The sequence below is a fragment of the Pristis pectinata genome, chromosome 31 (genome assembly GCF_009764475.1).
Source record: "Pristis pectinata isolate sPriPec2 chromosome 31, sPriPec2.1.pri, whole genome shotgun sequence".
Classification (NCBI taxonomy): domain Eukaryota; kingdom Metazoa; phylum Chordata; class Chondrichthyes; order Rhinopristiformes; family Pristidae; genus Pristis; species Pristis pectinata.
This window is the reverse complement of record NC_067435.1, coordinates 7,333,187-7,351,770: the sequence shown is the minus strand read 5'-3', so window position 1 is coordinate 7,351,770 and position 18,584 is coordinate 7,333,187. Positions and strand designations below refer to the sequence as shown.

The 18,584-nt window shown below is 47.2% G+C and overlaps 1 protein-coding gene across 3 annotated transcripts in view; it reads right to left on the bottom strand.

Annotated features, from left to right (window-relative positions):
* Positions 1-926: 926 nt before the first annotated feature.
* shfl (shiftless antiviral inhibitor of ribosomal frameshifting) overlaps positions 927-18,584 on the bottom strand; it is a 32,254-nt gene continuing 14,596 nt past the window's right edge. For 2 of the 3 annotated variants that reach the window (XM_052042227.1, XM_052042228.1), the window contains exons 4-9: positions 17,030-17,079; positions 16,623-16,670; positions 13,679-13,819; positions 11,619-11,722; positions 10,940-11,088; positions 4,896-9,649 (exon numbers count right to left, since the gene is read on the bottom strand). In XM_052042227.1, coding sequence (XP_051898187.1) covers positions 9,390-9,649; positions 10,940-11,088; positions 11,619-11,722; positions 13,679-13,819; positions 16,623-16,670; positions 17,030-17,079 — 752 coding nt within the window. In that variant the 3' untranslated portion in view covers positions 4,896-9,389. Of the gene's footprint in view, positions 990-4,789; positions 4,859-4,895; positions 9,650-10,939; positions 11,089-11,618; positions 11,723-13,678; positions 13,820-16,622; positions 16,671-17,029; positions 17,080-18,584 lie in introns of those variants that run through there. The other variant, XR_007958463.1, reaches the window with a different exon arrangement.

Here is an 18,584-nt window from a genome sequence, read left to right as displayed (position 1 = left end):
ATAAACCATTTACCAATTACCATCCTCAGCATCTACTATGTTAAGTCCACTGAGAACATTTTGGTGACATATCTTTATTAGTCACATGTACATTGAAAAACACAGTGAAATGCAACTTTTGAGTAGAGTGTTCTGGGGGCAGCCCGCAAGTGTCACCGTGCTTCCAGCGCCAATGTAGCATGCCCACAACTTCCTAACCTGTACGTCTTTGGAATGTGGGAGGAAACCGGAGCGCCCGGAGGAAACCCACGCAGACACGGGGAGAACGTACAAACTCCTTATAGGCAGCGGCCGGAATTGAACCCGGGTCGCTGGCACTGTAAAGCGTTACGCTAACCGCTACACTACCGTGCCTGCCCTCATTCACCTCTCATTCTTCTAAAAGCCAAGTAATAAAGGCCCAAGCTGATCAATTGTTCCTCATAAGAACTAATTCAGCAGACTGGGCAGGTTGCTCAAAAAGAAACCAACTGCATTTAGCAAACCAGTTTCAGATAAGGCACACTGAGGTATAACACCATGGCTGGAAGTTTCTAGGCCTATGATCGTAGTGTGCATCCTGCAGAGAGTGGGGGTTAATTGTGGAGACACAAGAGACTGCAGACGCTGGAATATGGAGCAAAATACAAGACCCTTGAGTCCAGATGATGGGTCTTGACCCGAAACATCGACTGTCAGTTTCCCTGCACAGATGCTGCCCGACCTGCTGAGCTCCTCCAGCATCTTGGTTTTTGCACGGGTTATTTGTGCACTGTGAGCCCAATACCTGCTTTCCAGTGCAATTCAAACTTGAGTTCCATCTCCCCTTCTGATGAAGAATCTTCAGCCTCAAACGTTAATTCTGATGCTACCTGCCTGCTGAGTGTTTACAGCATTTTCTGTTTTGTTTTCAGATTTTCATCATCTGCAGCTTTTTTCCTTATTATTTCTGTCTCCATCTGCTGGCACACCAGTCTGGCTAGTAGGAGCAGCTGGGACAATGCTGCCATCTGCTGAGTAAAATATGAATTGTTACCTGGCAGGAGATGGATCCCTGTGCATTAGAATTTGTTTTACACCCATTACTGACAGAGGTCTGGGAGTGCTGGCATTGTCGTCTTCACCATACATACTAGCAGGAAGAGGCTTGTCCGATGTGCATGGACCAGCATTGAACAGTCTAACCTGTCGGCTGTAATGCACACAGCCAAATCAGTTCTGAGAACATGTCATCGGCCTGAAGCATTGCCTTGGCTGGATAAGATAAGATATCTTTATGAGTCAATGTACATTGAAACACACAGTAAAATGCATCTTTTGCATAGCGTGTTCTGGGGGCAGCCCGCAAGTGTCGCCACGCTTCCAGCGCCAACATAGCACGCCCACAACTTCCTAACCCGTACGTCTTTTGGAATGTGGGAGGAAAAATAGGGGGCTATGTGGGAGGGAAGGGTTAGATAGATCTTAGAGCAGGATAAAATGTTGGCACAACATTGTGGGCCGAAGGGCCTGTACTGTGCTGTAGTGTTCTATGTTCTATGAAACCGGAGCACCCGGAGGAAACCCATGCAGACACGGGGAGAACACACAAACTCCTTACAGAAAACGGCCGGAGTTGAACCTGGGTCACTGGCGCTGTAATAGCGCGACGCTAACTGCTACACTACCGTGCTGACATCCCCACTCATTCTTCTAAACTCCAATGAGTAATAGGCTCAACCTGCTCCACGTCTCTTCAACACCTTCATCCCAGGAATCAACTTCCGAAGTTAGAGGAGTGGACTTATCCGGCCCCTTGAGCCTCCTGATCTGACTGTAACCTCAGCTCTGCATTTCAACCTAGCCCCAGTACCTTTCACCCACTCCCCCTTGCTTATCAGGAACCTACCTATCTCTTCCTTAATAATATGCAAAGATTCTGCTTCCGCTACCCTTTGAGGAAGACTACAACCCCTTGAAAGAAAAAAATATTGCCTCATCTCTGTCATTAATCTCCCCTTATTTCCAAGGGAGGCAGAGATTGAGTGGACAGTCAGAGACTTTTTCCCAGGGCGACAATGCTAACACGAGGGGACATAATTTTAAGATGATTCGAGGAAGGTATAAGGGGGATATCAGGGGTACGTTTTTTTTTACAGAGAGTGGTGGGTGCGTGGAACGCACTGCCTGCAGAGGTTGTGGGGGCAGATACATCAGGGACATTTAAGAAACTCTTAGATAGACAAATGAATGATAGAGAAATGGAGGGCTATGTGGGAGGGAAGGGTTAAGAGAGAATGGAGGGCTATGTGGGAGGAGAGACTAAAGGAGCTAGGGCTGTTCTCATTGGAGAGAAGGAAGATGAGGGGAGACATGATAGAGGTATACAAGATATTGAGAGGAATAGATAGAGTAGACAGCCAGCGCCTCTTTCCCGGGGCACCAATGCTCAAAACAAGAAGACATGGCTTTAAGGTAATGGGAGAGAAGTTCAAGGGAGATGTCAGAGGGAGGTTTTTCACCCAGAGAGTGGTTGGTGCATGGAATGCACTGCCTGGGGTGGTGGTGGAGGCTGATACGTTGGACAAGTTCAAGAGATTGTTAGATAAGCATATGAAGGAATTTAAGATAGAGGGATATGTGGGAGGAAGGGGTTAGATAGTCTTAGGTGTGGCTTGAAGGGCGGCACAACACGGTGGGCCGAAGGGCCTGTATTGTGCTGTATTGTTCTATGGTTCTATGGTAAACCATGACCCCCTTGTAGATTCTAGATTCTCGTACATGAGGAAATATTCTCCCCACATTCACCCTGTCAAGATGCCTCAGGGTTTCAATTAAATCACCAACATAATGAAGGTTCTCTAAAACGCCTCCAATGAAGATATGTTGCTTCAGGGACCAAAATTGTACAGAGTGCCCCAGGTGCCCTCTCACCAACACCTTGTACAGTTGTAGCAACATTTCCTTACTTTTATATTCCATCCTCTTCGCATCAATTACTTGCTGATCTTGTGTGCTAATTTTGTGTTTCAAGTAAGTGGACACCAAATATCTTCACACAACATCCTGCAGTCACTCCAGAGTTAAACAATGTTTTTTAGTCATCCCACCCATGTAGAGAGCCTCACACATCCTCTTGCTTCACCTTTCCACATCCCTTTTCAGACTCTTAATGTCCTCCCCAACTCATGGAATGGTTACAGCACAGAGAGGCGGCCATTCAACCCATCATGTCCATGCTAGCTCTCTAGCAGAGCAACTTGCTGCTTCCACAGATCATTTCTCTGTAGCTTTACAAATTTTTCTCCTCCATATATTTACCTAATTCCCCTTTTAAGGCTACTAGTAAGTAAGTTTACTGAGTAATTTTGGTCATGAGTCACTTTTGTGACCATCCAGATTCAAGGACAGCTTGTATCCCGCTGCTATCAGACTCTTGAATGGACCTCTCAAACGCAAAAAGGTGACTCTGGATCTCTCAGTCTATCTCGTTGTGGCCCTTGCATTTTATTTGTTAACCTGCACTGCACTTTCCATGTAGCTGCTACACTATATTCTACACTATATTCTCTTTTCTTTTTATTACCCCAATGTACTTAAGTATGGCACGATCTGCCTGGATGGTATGCAGACAACAGTCTTTTCACTGTGTCTCAGTACAAGTGGCAATAATAAACCTATTCCAATTAATACACTGTCTGCATTAAGGCTACACTCACTGACATTGTTTTGCTAACATTCCTTCAGGTGGAATTGAGAGACACTTACTGCAGTCACAGACAAATACAGCATAGGAACAGACACAGCATGATGCCAAACCAATCCCATCTGCCTGCACACAGTCTATATCCCTCGATTCCCTGCATGTTCATCTGTCTGCCTAAATGCTTCTTAAATGTTGCTGTTGTATCTGCTTCCAACACCTTTGCTGGCAGTGCAGTCCAGGCACCTACCACTCTCTGTGACTGCCTCGTAAATCTCCTTTAAACTCCCCCCCCCCCCCCACCTTACTTTAAAGTTTTAATATTTGACTGTTCCACCCTGGGGAAAAGTGACCAACTACCCTTTCGATGCCTCTCATAATTTTATATATTTCTATCAGGTCACCTCTCAGCCTCCAGAGAAAACAATCCAAGTTCATCCATACTCTCCTTATAGCTAATCCTCATACAATGAGATGGACTCTGACCTCACGATCTACCTTGTGACCTTGCACCTTATTATCTACCTGCACTGCACTTTCTCTGTAGCTGTGACACTTTACTCTGTACTGTTATTGTTTTAACCTGTACTACCTCAATGGACTGTACTAACTCAATGTAACTGCACTGTGTAATGAATTGGCCTGTACGATTGGTTTGTAAGACAAGCTTTTCACTGTACCTCGGTACAAGTGACAATAATAAACAAATACCAATATTCTCTAATTCAGCCAACGCCCTGGTGAACCCCTTCTGCACCCTCTCCAAAGCCTCCACATCCTTCCTGACCAGAACTGCACACAGTACTCCAAGTGTGGCCTAACCAAAGCTTTATACAGCTACAACATGGCTTGCCAACTCTTATACTCAATGTCCCGATTGATGAAGGAAAGCATGCTATATGCTTTCTTTACCAGCCTATCCACTTGTATTGCCACTTCAAGGAGCTATGGACTTGCACTCCAAGATCCCCCTGCACATCTCGCCAACAACTTAACGAAGCAATTCTGGTTGTCAGTTAGTTTTGTGACCCTAATGAACTCTCTGAGTCAAGGCTACACACATTGGCATTATTCCACGTCTAACATTCCTTTAGGTGGGATTGAGAAATGCCTAGTTTAGTCACTCACCAACAAGCCCAATGATGACATGCCTGGACTCTCTCAGATCAGCCGTGAAAGCTGGAGCCAAATCCTTCACTGGCAGGTGAGAAAGAAAAGCAGCAACACGTGAGAATCAGTCTCAGATTTTTAATGTTAAAAATACATGATTTTGTGCAAACAAGATTAAAACAATTCGACACTGCTCAAACTCATCCAACAATTTTTTTTTAAAAGCAGGTCTCACCTTTTACACAATTCCAATGCTAAATCCACTACTTGAAGTGCTCAGACAGAATCCACAGCACACATCCACAGTGAGGAAGTGCAGACTGCAGCTCCCAGCACTGACACTCGTTCCAAAGCCGACGTATTATGTGCCCGTGAGACTAAAGTATTTCACAGCCGACATTCCTGTGATACAGAAGTGACCACCCTCTGCCTCTGCTCTGTCCCATCCCCAGAAGATTTTGACTCACTCTGGCGGGTTCCAGAATTATCAGTAACGTCTGGGGGACAATGAGGGAGAGAATTTACGTGTGGCAAAAAATGTTTAACAAGGTGGTTTCTGTCTGGTTATGAAGCAGGAGAATTAATCCTATGCCTTCAAAATGTGATGTTCTAAACTGTCGGTGTTTCTAATCTACCCTGCTTTTTATAAATAAGCTATATTTTTCTCTTATGCAACAACACCATTACAGTGCTTTAATTCTTGACATATCTTTTGCACAAAAGTTTATAGGAACTAAGGAATTCACTCCCAACCCACTCCCCTTGTCTACGAGGTCCGTTAAACCTGAGAGAGATACGTATAGAAAGATAGAGACATGGGGGGAGAGATACAGAGAATGAGAGACAGACAGACAGACAGACAGACAGAGAGGGAGAAAGGGGGAGAGAGAGAGAGAGAATGGAGAGAGAAGAGAGATGTAAAAAGAAATGGAGAGCAAAAAGAGATGGAGAGAGACAGATGGAGAGAGAGAGACAGACAGAGAGAGAGAGAGAGAGAGAGAGAGAGACGGAGAGTGGGACAGAGAGAGGTGGAAACAGGGAGAAATGGAGAAAGACTAAAGAGACATGGGGAGGAAAAAGAGAGAGAGAGGCAGAGACAGCGATAAGTGAGAGATGAAAATGATAAAGGGGGAGAAAAATAGGGGAGAGAGTAACAGGGAGAAGTAGACAAAAACAGAGGTAATTTCAAAGGTGAGGGTGGGAAGAAGAGGTGAAAAGACAAACCAATCCCTGATACAAACACTTCAGCTCAGAAGAAGTTTGCAGAATGCTGGTGTGGTGCCAGGAAACGGCCTGAGACCAACTATTATCAACTCAAGTCTTCGGGGAACAGCTTATTGAGACCGGACTATAACCCAGAGGGCGAAGTGATCTAATGGAAAGATATAGGTAACAACAATAAAAACAGATCCTCATCAACAATCTACCGATAGTGACTTGTGATCCTTTGTGCCTGTCTGCAGGGGAAAAGTGCAGGGTCTTCAGTGAAGGCCAACTTGGTACTCAGCACAGCAATCCCTCAGCGAGCTTCTAAGGTGAGGCTTGAACCCAAAACTTCCGAAAGAGGCTAAGGGGTCTCCACAGAGCTCGCAGGCCAAGTACATGGTGGCCATCTCTCCTCTGGGCCAGAACGCCCTGGGGTTCAGTGGCTGTGACTGGGGTTCCTGTCCATCAAGACTTCCTCTAAGCCTGGGCTCTGGAGCAGTGTAACACAGAGTGAGGGGACGCAGGTTGGTGGGTACGATTCAGCGCACGGTGATCTCTTGGTTTCTTCAAGACAACCGACAGCTGATCAGCACAGGAGCTTATGGAAGGGGAACAAAAGCACAAGCGAGAAAGTCCCATTAGGAATAAACCTCGTTGATGCTCCATTGGGAAGGAAGTACAGGCAGAGGCGCCAATTCTCCAAGAGTCTCCTGCAATCTGAGTTTAATCTCCAGAGCACTGCTGTTAGCACAGGGCATTAAACATAAGCGTGCCTTTCTCCCATTAGAATAATACAGCAGGGAAACAGGCCCTTCGGCCCAACTCATCCATGCTGACCAACGTGCCTACCTGAGCTCGTCCCATTTGCCCGTATTTACTCTAACCCTTTCCTATCCATGTACTTATCCAAATGCCTTTTAAATGTTATTGGACCTGCCTCAACCACTTCCGCTGGCAGCTCGTTCCATATACGCACTACCCTCTGTGTGAAGAAGTCACCCCTCAGCTCCCTTCTAAATCGTTCCCCTCTCACCTTAAACCTATGCCCTCTAGTTTTTGGTTCCCCTTCCCTGGGAAAAAGACTGTGTGCCTTCACCCTATCTATGTCCCTCGTGATTGTGTACACCTCTATAAGGTCACCCCTCAGTCTCCTACGTTCCAAGGAATAAAATCTTAGCCTGTCCAAAACCTCTCCCTATAACTCCAGCCCTCGAGACCTGGCAACCTGCTCGTAAACCTTCTTTGCACTCTTTCCAGGTTAATGACATCTTTCCTGTAACAGGGACCAAAACTGTACACAAGACTCTTAAGTGAGGCATCTCTTGTACAACTGCGACATAACCTCCCAACTTCTATACTCAATGCCCTGACTTATGAAGGCCTGCATGCTGAAAGCCTTCTTCACCACCCTGTCTACCTGTGACACCATTATGAGCACCTTCATTTGTAAGCCATTAATTGACAGGGAAATAACTTTTTGAGTGACAACCTTCATTCCTGGGCAGTCCCTCAGGATCAAGGCCAAGTTGCTTTCACTCTGGTTTGGTGGGTTCTGAGGTGATTGATGAATTTACTGCAGACTCTTCTGCAGTAGGGGTGGATGCTGGCGGTGAGCTCCTTCCACAGCTTCTGTGGGTGCCCAAGGCTTGATCTTCTCAATATCACCCCAAACGATCAGCCAGGGATTCCAGGAGTCAGTGACGATGTTGCATTTCTTCAAGGACACTTCAAGCACAACCTTGAATCTCTTCCTCTGTCCACCCCATCCGACACAGCTCAGAAGTGGGGTATCTGGTGAATGATGTGACCTCCCAACACAACGGACACCGAGTGTAACTGGGTCCGCAATGCTGGGAACATTGCCATTGGCTTGCAGTACGCAGAGGACGGTGAGAGTCCGAGGTCCGAGCCATTGCCAACACTTTCCCTGCAGTGTACAACTGGATGGGTCTGGAATCTTGTACAATGGAGTCTCCTTAAGTAACAACCCCGGGGAGGTGAATCATGTGAACAGCCATTCCCACAAAACAACTTAACCAAAAAGTAAGTCTTGCACAGAAAAAAAGTCAAGACGACCTCGCATGACCCAATCAATTCACGAAGAGCCCACACACTTCTCAATTGACTGTGGGTGGGTGGAGATAGGCAGGAATGGGAGAGAAAATGAGATGACATAACTTCCAGTAACTGACTTGGACATTAACCGGTTCAGCATAAACCCATCTGACACCAGAAGAAATGTTAAAGAGCTGTCCATGGAAGGATTATGAATTATGAGGCAGATAAAGTTTGGAAAAGTCAAGAGAGTCGGTTGCTTAAATGATGCCTTCAATGCAGTGATTTGTCCCAAGGATTTTCAAGGGCAAAATCTTGCAATGAGCCTTAACAATCAGATGATTAAAAACTCGGCCAAGACGCTCTTTTGAGGGACATCTCGGAGACAGAGAGCTGAAAGGGAATTACAAGGTTCGTGCCCAGGCAGGTGAAAGAGGAAACTAGTAGTAAAGATCTTAAACTGAAGTGGTTCCGAGACACAGAGAGGGACATGAAGCAGTTTGAAAACCAAAATAAAATGGTGGTGCTGGTGAAGGGGGAGTCTGTTCAGTTCAGTGAGCGAGGTAGCTAAGGGGAGGTGATACCTGACACAAGTTTGGTTACAGCAAACATAAATCGTAGGACTAGAAAAGGAAATTGCAGACTTTTCCAGCAGTAACAGAAGTAGAAACTGAACTCACAATGACTTAAAAAATAATATCCACAAAAATTAAATTAAATTAAAGAAATAAGAGGGACAAATTGGATGTGTCTTCCAGAAAACTAGTACAGGCACAATGGCATAAAACGACACTGCCCCAATGACAGTAGCCCTTTCGTAAGCTGCCTCACAGCTAAAAGCAAAAATCCCAGAGGATTCAGCAACTGAATGCGGATCACTGGACTCTCCTTTGGATCACAGCCCAGGGACGGATCCCATAAACCACAGATAGCGAGAACAGTAAGTCTTCCACAGAGAAAAAAATAATTTCACAGCTTCAACCTTCTCCCTTAAGGCAGCCAATTAAAGATGCGATGACCACACTCACACGCACACATACCCATGCACAGAGTAATCACTTCTCCTTCACACCTCCCTTGATTGGTCTGTGGAAGGAAATTTCCATCACCTTGGAATAAAACCCAAGCTTGATTGCTTAAATGTAAATTTACATGGAATTAAAGCAAGTATTTGCTTGCAAATTTCCTCCTTCTTGGGAGGGACAATTTCAGTACGACCAATCTCGGAAACCAACACTTTGGGTTGGTGCCAATTTCCTCCCCAAGGCCCTCCTGCCCAGTTCATTACCCAGGGGAGGCTGTGTTACTGTGACTGTACACAACTGCGCTCAACGTTCAGATTATTCACCACGAGCCTCTAATCGCCGTCATCATTGTTCACGCTGTCTGACTTCTCCGTCGAGTCCTCATCTTCCTCGGCGGTGTCCTCATCCTCCTCGAGGATGTCCTCGGCAATGATGTCATCCACGTGGCACTCCATCAGACTGCCCTGACTCAGGCAGGTGTTAATGGTGGAGCCTGTGCTATCGTGCGCCGGGCTTGGGTACAGAACCTTCGGGAGGCCTCTACGTTGCCGACTTCGCGGGTGAACGCAGTGGGTGCCACGAATGTGAGGCTCTGCGTGGGAAGAGACAATTGTTCACTGAGTGTCACAGAAAGATTTGCATTCCTATAACACCTGGAGCAGCACAACGGTGCTGGAGGAACTCAGCAGGTCAGGCAGCATCTATGGAGGGAAATAGACAGTCAAAGTTTCAGATAAAGACCCTTCACCTTAGTCCAGATGAAGGGTCTCGACCTGAAACACTGATTGTCCATTTCCCTCCACAGATGCTGCCTGACCCACTGAGTTCCTCCAGCACCTTTGTGCTGCTCCAGATTCCAGCATCTGCAGTCTCCTGTATCTCCTTACACCACCTGTCAGGACACTGCATGGAACACAGGGGTGCAGCTAATAGAGCCACTGCCTCACAGCATCAGAGGCCTGGGTTCAATCCTGACCTCTGGTTCTGTCTGCGTGGAGCTTGCATGTTCTCTAGTTCCCTTCCACAGCCCAAAGACGTGTGGGTTGGTAGGTGAATTGGCCTCTGTAAATTGCCCCTAGTGTGTGGTGGAATCTGGGGGCCATTGGTGGGAATGTGGGGAGAATAAAAGGGGATCACTGTCAGGTTAGTGTAAGTGGGTGCTTGATGGTCAGCACAGGCTTGATGGGCTGAAGGGTCTGTTCCTAGGCTAGCAACAGGATGGATGTTATTGAGTCGGAAAAGGGTGCAGAAAAGATCCACAAGAATGTGGCTGGGACTATTGGGCTTATTATAAGGAGAGACTGGATAGGCTGAGACTCTTTTCCCTGGAGCAAAGGAGGAGATCCCGCAACCTGTGGAAGGGGGAGGCCCCCAGTAACTGAAGGGAAGGGCCCCAGTAACGAGGGCCCTAGTAACAAGGGGGAGGGCCCCAGTAACTGTCCAGTTACTAGGACCCTCTCCATTCAGTTACTGGGACCCCTCCCCTTGTTACTGGGACCCTCCTCTTACACCAGTTACTGGGACCTCCCCTTACACCAGTTACTGGGACCCCCCCCCTTACACCAGTTACCGGGACCCCCCCCTTACACCAGTTACCGGGACCCCCCCCTTACACCAGTTACCGGGGCCCCTCCCCTTACACCAGTTACTGGGACCTCCCCCTCTCCCCAGCCAACACACAATGCCAACTGCTCCTCCACAGGCTGAGGTCAGGGTTGGACCTCTGACATCGAGGGACCTTCTAGAGGAGATGCGGGGCAGGGGATGGGGAGAGGCACCTGCAGACTCCCCACACGAAGCCAGCTGAGGGGAGCTGGGACGGCAAGCGAACAAGAGAAAGGCAGACCGAAGGGTCATGTCACCAGGGCCAGGCCGGACCCACCTCTGCGGTTGTAGCAGTCCTCGGCAAAGCAGCTGTGGGGTCTCGGGCTGCGAGGTCCAAGACTCTTCTTTGGCGGAAGGATCCGGGTGGGAGGCACGTGGCTGTAGCAGACATAGCACGGCGCAGGGAGACCCATCTGGCCGAACCCCCTGAGCAGGAATGAGAAGGGGGTTGAAGGACGGATGTAACCCGTGGCGGGCGGCCCTCGGGACAGAGGTTCGGGAGGTCAGTCTGTGGAGGAGGGTCAGCGGACGGGGCACGGGGTCATCGGACGGGGCAAGGGGTCAGCGGGGGTGCTGGAACGATAGGCATGAGGGGGGGATGGCACAGGAGAGGTGCACACTCCCGGAGGACTGCGCGAGGAGGGAGTGTGTAGGTGGGATGCGCAGGAGAATCACGTGTGCCACGGAGACAGTTCAGGAGAGATATACGCAGCACAGGGACAGCGCAGGACAGATATACACAGCACGGGGATGGCACAGGACAGATGTACGCAGCACGGAGATGGCGCAGGAAAGGTATATACAGCACGGGGATGGCGCAGGAAAGATATATGCAGCACTGAGATGGCGCAGGAGAGGCATACGCAGCACGGAGACAGTACATGAGACGTGCGCCTGTGACTTGAAGCGAAAAGCCGCTCCCTCTGAAGCCACGCTGATAAAGCCATGCGCAGTACCCAAAGACATGGCCACAGTCCTGGCAGTGGAACTCAGCGTAACCCCACATCTTATCGTAAGGGACCGGGTCGTACTTCTGCTTGCACCGTCGACACCTGGACACCTGTGGGGGGAGGCAGGACACGGATCAGCACCTTCACCTGCCACAGGAGGGCAGGCAGACTCCCGCTTCCTCGTTACAACACCTGGATCAGAATTCCCTGCTTCACACTCCCAATGGGCTGGATAATCCCACCCAGCCATTCCCCCTCCAAACTAGATCAGCATTACCCTCTCCCCTTACACCCCAGTCACTGGGACCCCCTCCCCCACCACCCCAGTCACTGGGACCTCCTCCCCCACCACCCCAGTCACTGGGACCCTCTCCTCTTACACCCCAGTCACTGGGACCCTCTCCCCTTACACCCCAGTCACTGGGACCCTCTCCCCTTACACCCCAATCACTGGGACCCTCTCCCCTTACACCACCAGTTACTGTGACCCTTCCAACCAATTTTCCCGTCATTCACTGGGAACCTCCTCAAGTTTTGGACAATGCCAATCAAGCCTCCCCAACATGGCTACCAACTCCCTCCCCTCCCGAGTGGCTGACTCCAGCTCACCAGGAGATATGGCCTTGAAGGCAGGCAGTATGGATATCACTATCTTCCTGATCTGCACTTGGCCAGGTACTCCAACCAGTCTCACTAGTTTGGGACTGATGGGAACACCGGAACCTTTCACTTTCCCAACCCAGACACAACATAAGAAGTAGGAGCAGGAGGAGGCCATCTGGCCCGTCGAGCCTACTTTGCCATTCAATAAGATCATGGCTGATCTGGCCGTGGACTCAGATCCTCCTACCTGCCTTTTCCCCATAAGCCTTAATTCCCCGACTATGCAAAAATCCATCTAACTGTGTCTTAAATATAGTTAATGAGGTAGCCTTTACTGTTTCCCTGGGCAGAGAATTCCACAGATTCACTATTCTCTGGGAAAAGCAGGCCTAAATCTAATCCCCCGAATCTTGAGGCCATGTCCCCTAGTTCTAGTCTCACCTACCAGTGGAAACAACCTTCCTGCCTCTATCTTATCTATCCCTTTCATAATTTTATGTTTCTATAAGCTCCCCTCTTATTCTTCTGAATTCCAGCAATTCCTCTCAGATCCCCTGCTAATCTCCTAAACCTTACCCTAAATCTACGTGCCGTTACTAGTTGTAGTCTGTATTTCAGCTGAAGGTTGTCACCAAGTTTACTACATGAAGCAGGGCAGTGCACATGCTCCTGTTTATATCAACAGTGCTGAGGTCGAGAAGGTTGAGAGCTTCAAGTTCCTTGGAGTGAATATCACCAATCACCTGTCCCAGTCCAACCACATAGACACCATGTCCAAGAGGGCTCACCAGCGCCTCTACTTTTTCAGGAGGCTAAAGAAATTTGGCACGTTCCCCTTTGACACTCACTAATTTTTATTGATGCACCATAGAAAGCATCCTATCCAGATACATCACAGCTTGGTACAGCAACTGCTCTGCCCAAGGCAACAAGAAACCGCAGAGAGTTGTGGACACAGCTCAGGACATCACAGAAACCAGCCTCTCCTCCATGGACTCTGTCTACACCTCACTGCCTCGGTAAAGCAGCCAGCATAATCAGAGACCCCCACCCATCCCGGACATTCTCTCTTTTCCCCCTTCCCATCGGGCAGAAGATAAAAAAGTCTGAAAACACGTACCACCAGGTCAAGGACAGCTTCTATCCCGCTGTTATAAGACTACTGAACGATTCCCTAGTACAATAAGATGGACTCTTGACCTCACAATCTACCTCTTCATGGCCTTGCACCTTATTGTCTGCCTGCAGTGCACTTTCTCTGAAACACTTTATTCTGCATTCTGTTATTGTTTTTCCCTTCCACTACCTCAATGCACTGATGCAAAAGAAAGTTTTTTACTGTACCTCAGTACATGTGACAATAATAAACCAATTTACGAATTTAAGTTTATACCAGACAGTTATTGGATCAGACTTTACCCAGGACCCCAGAGAGTGACCAGCGGAAGTCCCTTGGTCCCTACCTGTTTTCTTGCAGGGACTCTTCTCCACCAATAGTTGTCACACTGGCTGCAGGAGAACTGCCTGTCTTCAGATGGAACTGATTTTGCATTGGCCAAGTTAAACAGTTCCAAATTCTTCTGTGTCAACTTTGACACTACGTTCTGGACGTAGGGGCAGGGACAAAGGGAAAACAAGATTTTACGAAGTGCTGCGGCCCTCTGTCCGAAATTGTTCCCAACATTCCCAATGGATTTACTCACTCCTGTTGTTGATTGTCTCAGGAGGCCACTCCTGGTGTTACTGGATGGCAGACGTGTGTCAGCATTTACAGGGTGTCACCGGGAGAAAGTTCATACTTACTAACGAGTCATCAGAAGTATATCAGAATACACAAGGGGGTCATTGGGAGTACGTCATATCTAAAAAGGTCTCCAAGAATGTGCCAGTATTTACACGGGGTCACATTGAGTACGTCAGTATTTACAAGGTGTCACTGGGAACATGTCTGTGTTTACAGGGGCTCACCTTGCGTGTGTCAGCATTACAGGGTCACCGTGAACACTTCAGTATTTATTGGGGGTCACCTTGAGTGTGTCAGAATTTACATGGGTCACAGGGAGTGTGTAAGTATTTTGAGTCACCTTGAATTTGTCAGTATTTGTAGAGAATCACCTGAAGAGTGTCGGTATTTACAGATCGTTACCTTGTGTGTGTCAGCATTTACAAGAGATCATTAGATACGTGTCAGAATTTTCTTGACCCACCAAGAGAGTGTCAATGTTTACAGGAGCTCACCCTAAGCATGTCAGTACCTACATGGGGTCACCAGGAACATGTCAATGTTTAGGGGTCACAAGTGTGTCAGTATTCACATGGGTTCACTTTGAATTTGTCAGTATTTACAGGGGGGGTCACCAGGAATGTATCAGAATTTACAGGGAATTCCCATGTGTGTGTATTTGATATTCCAAAGGGGTCACCATGAGTGTGTCAGTGTACACAGAGGGTCATGTGGAGTATGGCAGTATTTACAGGGGTTCACTAGGAAGGTATCAGTGGTTTCAAGGGGTCATGAGAGTTTCTCCGTATGTACACTGGTTCACTGAGAGAGTGTGTGAGTACTTACAGGCAGTTACCATGAATGAGTCATTACTGAAAGGGTTAGAGGGGTCACTGAGAGTTTGTCCAAATTTAAGGAATTTACCAGGAAAAGCGTCACTATTTACAGGGGGTCACCTTGAATGTGTCAGTATCTACAGGGGTCACTGAGCTTTGTGTCTGTGTTCATAAGGTGTCTAATAGTATGTCATGATTTGTACAAGGTCACCAGGAGTGTTCCAGAGTTCACAGGGGCTCACCTTAAGTATGTCAGTACTTATACGGAGTCACTGGGAGTCCGTCAGTATATATAAGGAGGGTGGAGGTTACCTCAAATCTGGCAGTTTTACACTGGGTAAACCAGGAGTGTGTTGGTATTTACAGGGAGTCACCAGGAGTGTGTCAGTATTCACAGGAAGTTGCCTGGAGATTGTCAGTATTTACAGTGGTTCACCAGGATTATGTCACTTTCTCTATGAGGGTCATCAGGTACCTGTACATACTGTATATATAAGTGTTCACTAGGGGATTGTCAGTATTTACAGGGGATCACCAGGAATGTATCAGAATTTACAGAGGTTTAGGAGTGTGTGCCGGTATCTTCAAGGGATAGTATTTATAGGTGGTCACAATGATTGTGTCAGTATTTACAAGGGGTCACCACAATGTGTATTAGATGTGGCTACTACAGCAGGTCAGTATGTACAGAGGGTCACTATGAACATGTCAATGTTTATTAGGAGTGAGCAGGAGTGTGTCAGAATTTACAAGGGGTCAGTATTTACAGGGGGTCACCAGGAATGTATCAGAATTCAGAGCAAATCCCCAGACATGTGTCAGTATTTTCAGGGGATCACCGGGAGTGTGTCAGTATTCACAGGGTGTTCCAGAAATGTTTCATCATTTGCATTGTCAGCAGGGAGTGTGTCAGTATTTAAAGGGGAAATGGGGATCACCTTGAATTTGTCAGTATTTAAAGGGATCACAGTGGTGTGACGGTATTTGTAGCAGGTTACAGGAAGTGTGTCAGAATTTTCAAGTAGTCGCCTTGAACGTCAGTATTTACAGGGAGTCACCATGAGTGAATCAGAATTCACAAGGAATCACTGGATGTGTGTTAATATTTTCATGGAATCACAGTGAGTGTGTCAGTATTTACAAGGGTTCACTAGGATAGTGTCAATATTTACAGTTACTCAATAGGTGTATATGCTCGTTTATAGGGGGAGTCTTCAGGAGTGTGGCACTATTTACAAGGGGTTACCTATGTGTATCAATATTTACAAGGGATCCATTTGTGTGGGTCAGTATTTACAGGGGGTTTTGTGTGTGTGTGTGTGTGTGTTAGTATCTACAAGGGGTTACATTGTGTGTATCAGTATTTACAAGGGCTTATCCTATGTGTGTCAGTATTGACAGAGGGGGTTTTGTGTGTGTGTGTGTGTGTGTGTGTGTGTGTGTGTGTGTGTGTGTGTGTGTGTGTGTGTGTGTGTGTGAGTGTGTGAGAGAGAGAGAGAGAGAGAGTGTCGCACTGAGCGTCAGTATTTACAAGGGGTCATCGTATGTGCATCAGTATTGACGGGGGGGGGGGGGTGTGTGTGTGTGTGTGTGTGTGTGTGTGTGTGTGTGTGTGTGTGTGTGTGTGTGTGTGTGTGTTAGTTTCTACAAGGGATTACATTGTGTGTATCAGTATTTACAAGGGCTTCTCCTATTGTGTCAGTATTGACAGGGGGTCACCTTACATCTGTCAGTATTTACAAGGGGTCACTCTGTGTGAGTCAGTATTTACAGGAGTCACCAGGACTGTTTCAGAGACAGGACCTGATGATCACCCCCTGCTCCCCAATTCCCAGATTCTGAGCTCACCTTGGTCTTTGCCTTGTTCTCTTCATCTTGAAGCTTCTCAATAACTGCCTATTGAAAAGTACCAGGATTAGTGAGTGAACCTCTTCCACCTGTCTAGCAACCAAACCTTCATAACCATAAGCAACAGGAACGGTCCTTAACTCCCTCAGAGTCTGCTCCACCATTGGTGAGGTCACGGCTGGGCTTGTCCATCTTTCCTCCCAATCCTCATATCCCATCACCCAAAAATCCATCAGACTTTGCCTTCAATGACTGAGCATGAGATGGGTGAGTACAGGACCATGCCCAAGCAGGCACGGCCCATGTTAGTCTCTGTCCCACCCACCTGGCCCACATCATTTCCTGGCTGACCAACTCACCTTCAAAGCTTCTGAAACTTTGACAGAAAACATGTAGGTCCCATTTACCTTGATTACTGCATCGTCCTCTATCTCCTTCCTATCGTCAGCATCCAACCCTGCAAGAAATAAAACAAAGACCTTCTTTAATGTCCAATTTCCCCCAGCTAGACCTCAGTCTCAGCTCCCAGTGTGAAGGTTGTGGGTTTAAGTCTCTCACCAGTAATAGTCAGCAGTGTCACCTTTCAGATGATGTTAAACCAATCCCTGACATATGTTCTAAGATGAATTCAAAAGACTTTTGATACTTGTTTGGTAGAGAAAGGGATTTCTTCAAAAATAAATGAAAAATCGATAAAGATGCTGGAAATCGGAAATAAGAGATGAAAATGCTGTAAACACTCAGTTGGTCAGTCAGCATCTGTGGAGAGAGAGAGACAGATGATGGTTCAAGTCAAATTTCTAATGAAAGGACTTTAATGTTGACTCTGTTTCTTCTTCAAAGGATGCTGTTTGACCTGCTGAAGGTTTCAAGCATTTTCTGTATTTATTTCAGAGTTCCAACAACTGCAGGTTTTTATTTTTACATTGAAGAACTCCCTTGCTCTGCAAAACAGCGCCAAGAAATCTGAGAGTTTCCAGTACATTCTGTTTTCATTTCAGTTCTTCATAGCTTTTATGTTGCAGCTCTATAGAATTCTGGTTAGACCACACTTGGAATACTGTGTTCAGTTCTGGTTGTCTCATTATAGGAAGGATGTGGAAGCTTTAGAGAGGGTGCAGAGGAGATTTACCAGGATGTTGCCTGGATTGGAGAGCATGTCTTATGACGATAGGTTAAGTGTGCTAGGCTTTTCTCTTTGAAGGGAAGGAGGATGAGAGGTGACTTGATAGAGGTGTACAAGATGATAAGAAGCATAGATCGAGTGGACAGTCAGAGACTTTTTCCCAGGGCAACAATGGCTAACACGAGGGGACATAATTTTAAAGTGATTGGAGGAAGGTATAAGGGGGATGTCAGGGGTAAGTTTTCTTTTTACACAGAGTGGTGGGTCCATGGAACGCATTGCCTGCAGAGGTTGTGGGGGCAGATACATTAGGGGCCTTTAACAGACACAGATAGCCACATGAATGACAGAGAAATGGAGTGCTATGTGAGAGGGAAGGGTTAGATAGATTTTAGAGCAGGATAAAATGTCGGCAGAGCATGGTGGGCCGAAGGGCCTGTACTGTGCTGTAATGTTCCATGTTTTGTTCGCTATTGATTTCTCAACCAACATCACTAAGAGGGATCTTCTGGGCCATTATCTCATTAGTGATTGTGGGATCTTGCTGTACAAACATTGAGTGCTGCATTTCCTATATTGTATCCACACTTCACACCTTGCTCGTGAAGTGCACTGGGTGCATCCTGGGATAGTGAAAGGTGCAATAGAAATGCAGGTCCTTTTGTTTTTATAAAATTCTCCTACAAAACCACTAACAATCTTCCTCACAGGTTGGCTCATCTTCGACCTCTGCACTAGCAGTGAAACCTGGGCAGTCGGAGATGAGTTGGAGGCACGGGGCACCGAAACTTCCACTCCTCTGCCAGACTCAGCACTGACATACTGAGCTCGAGACT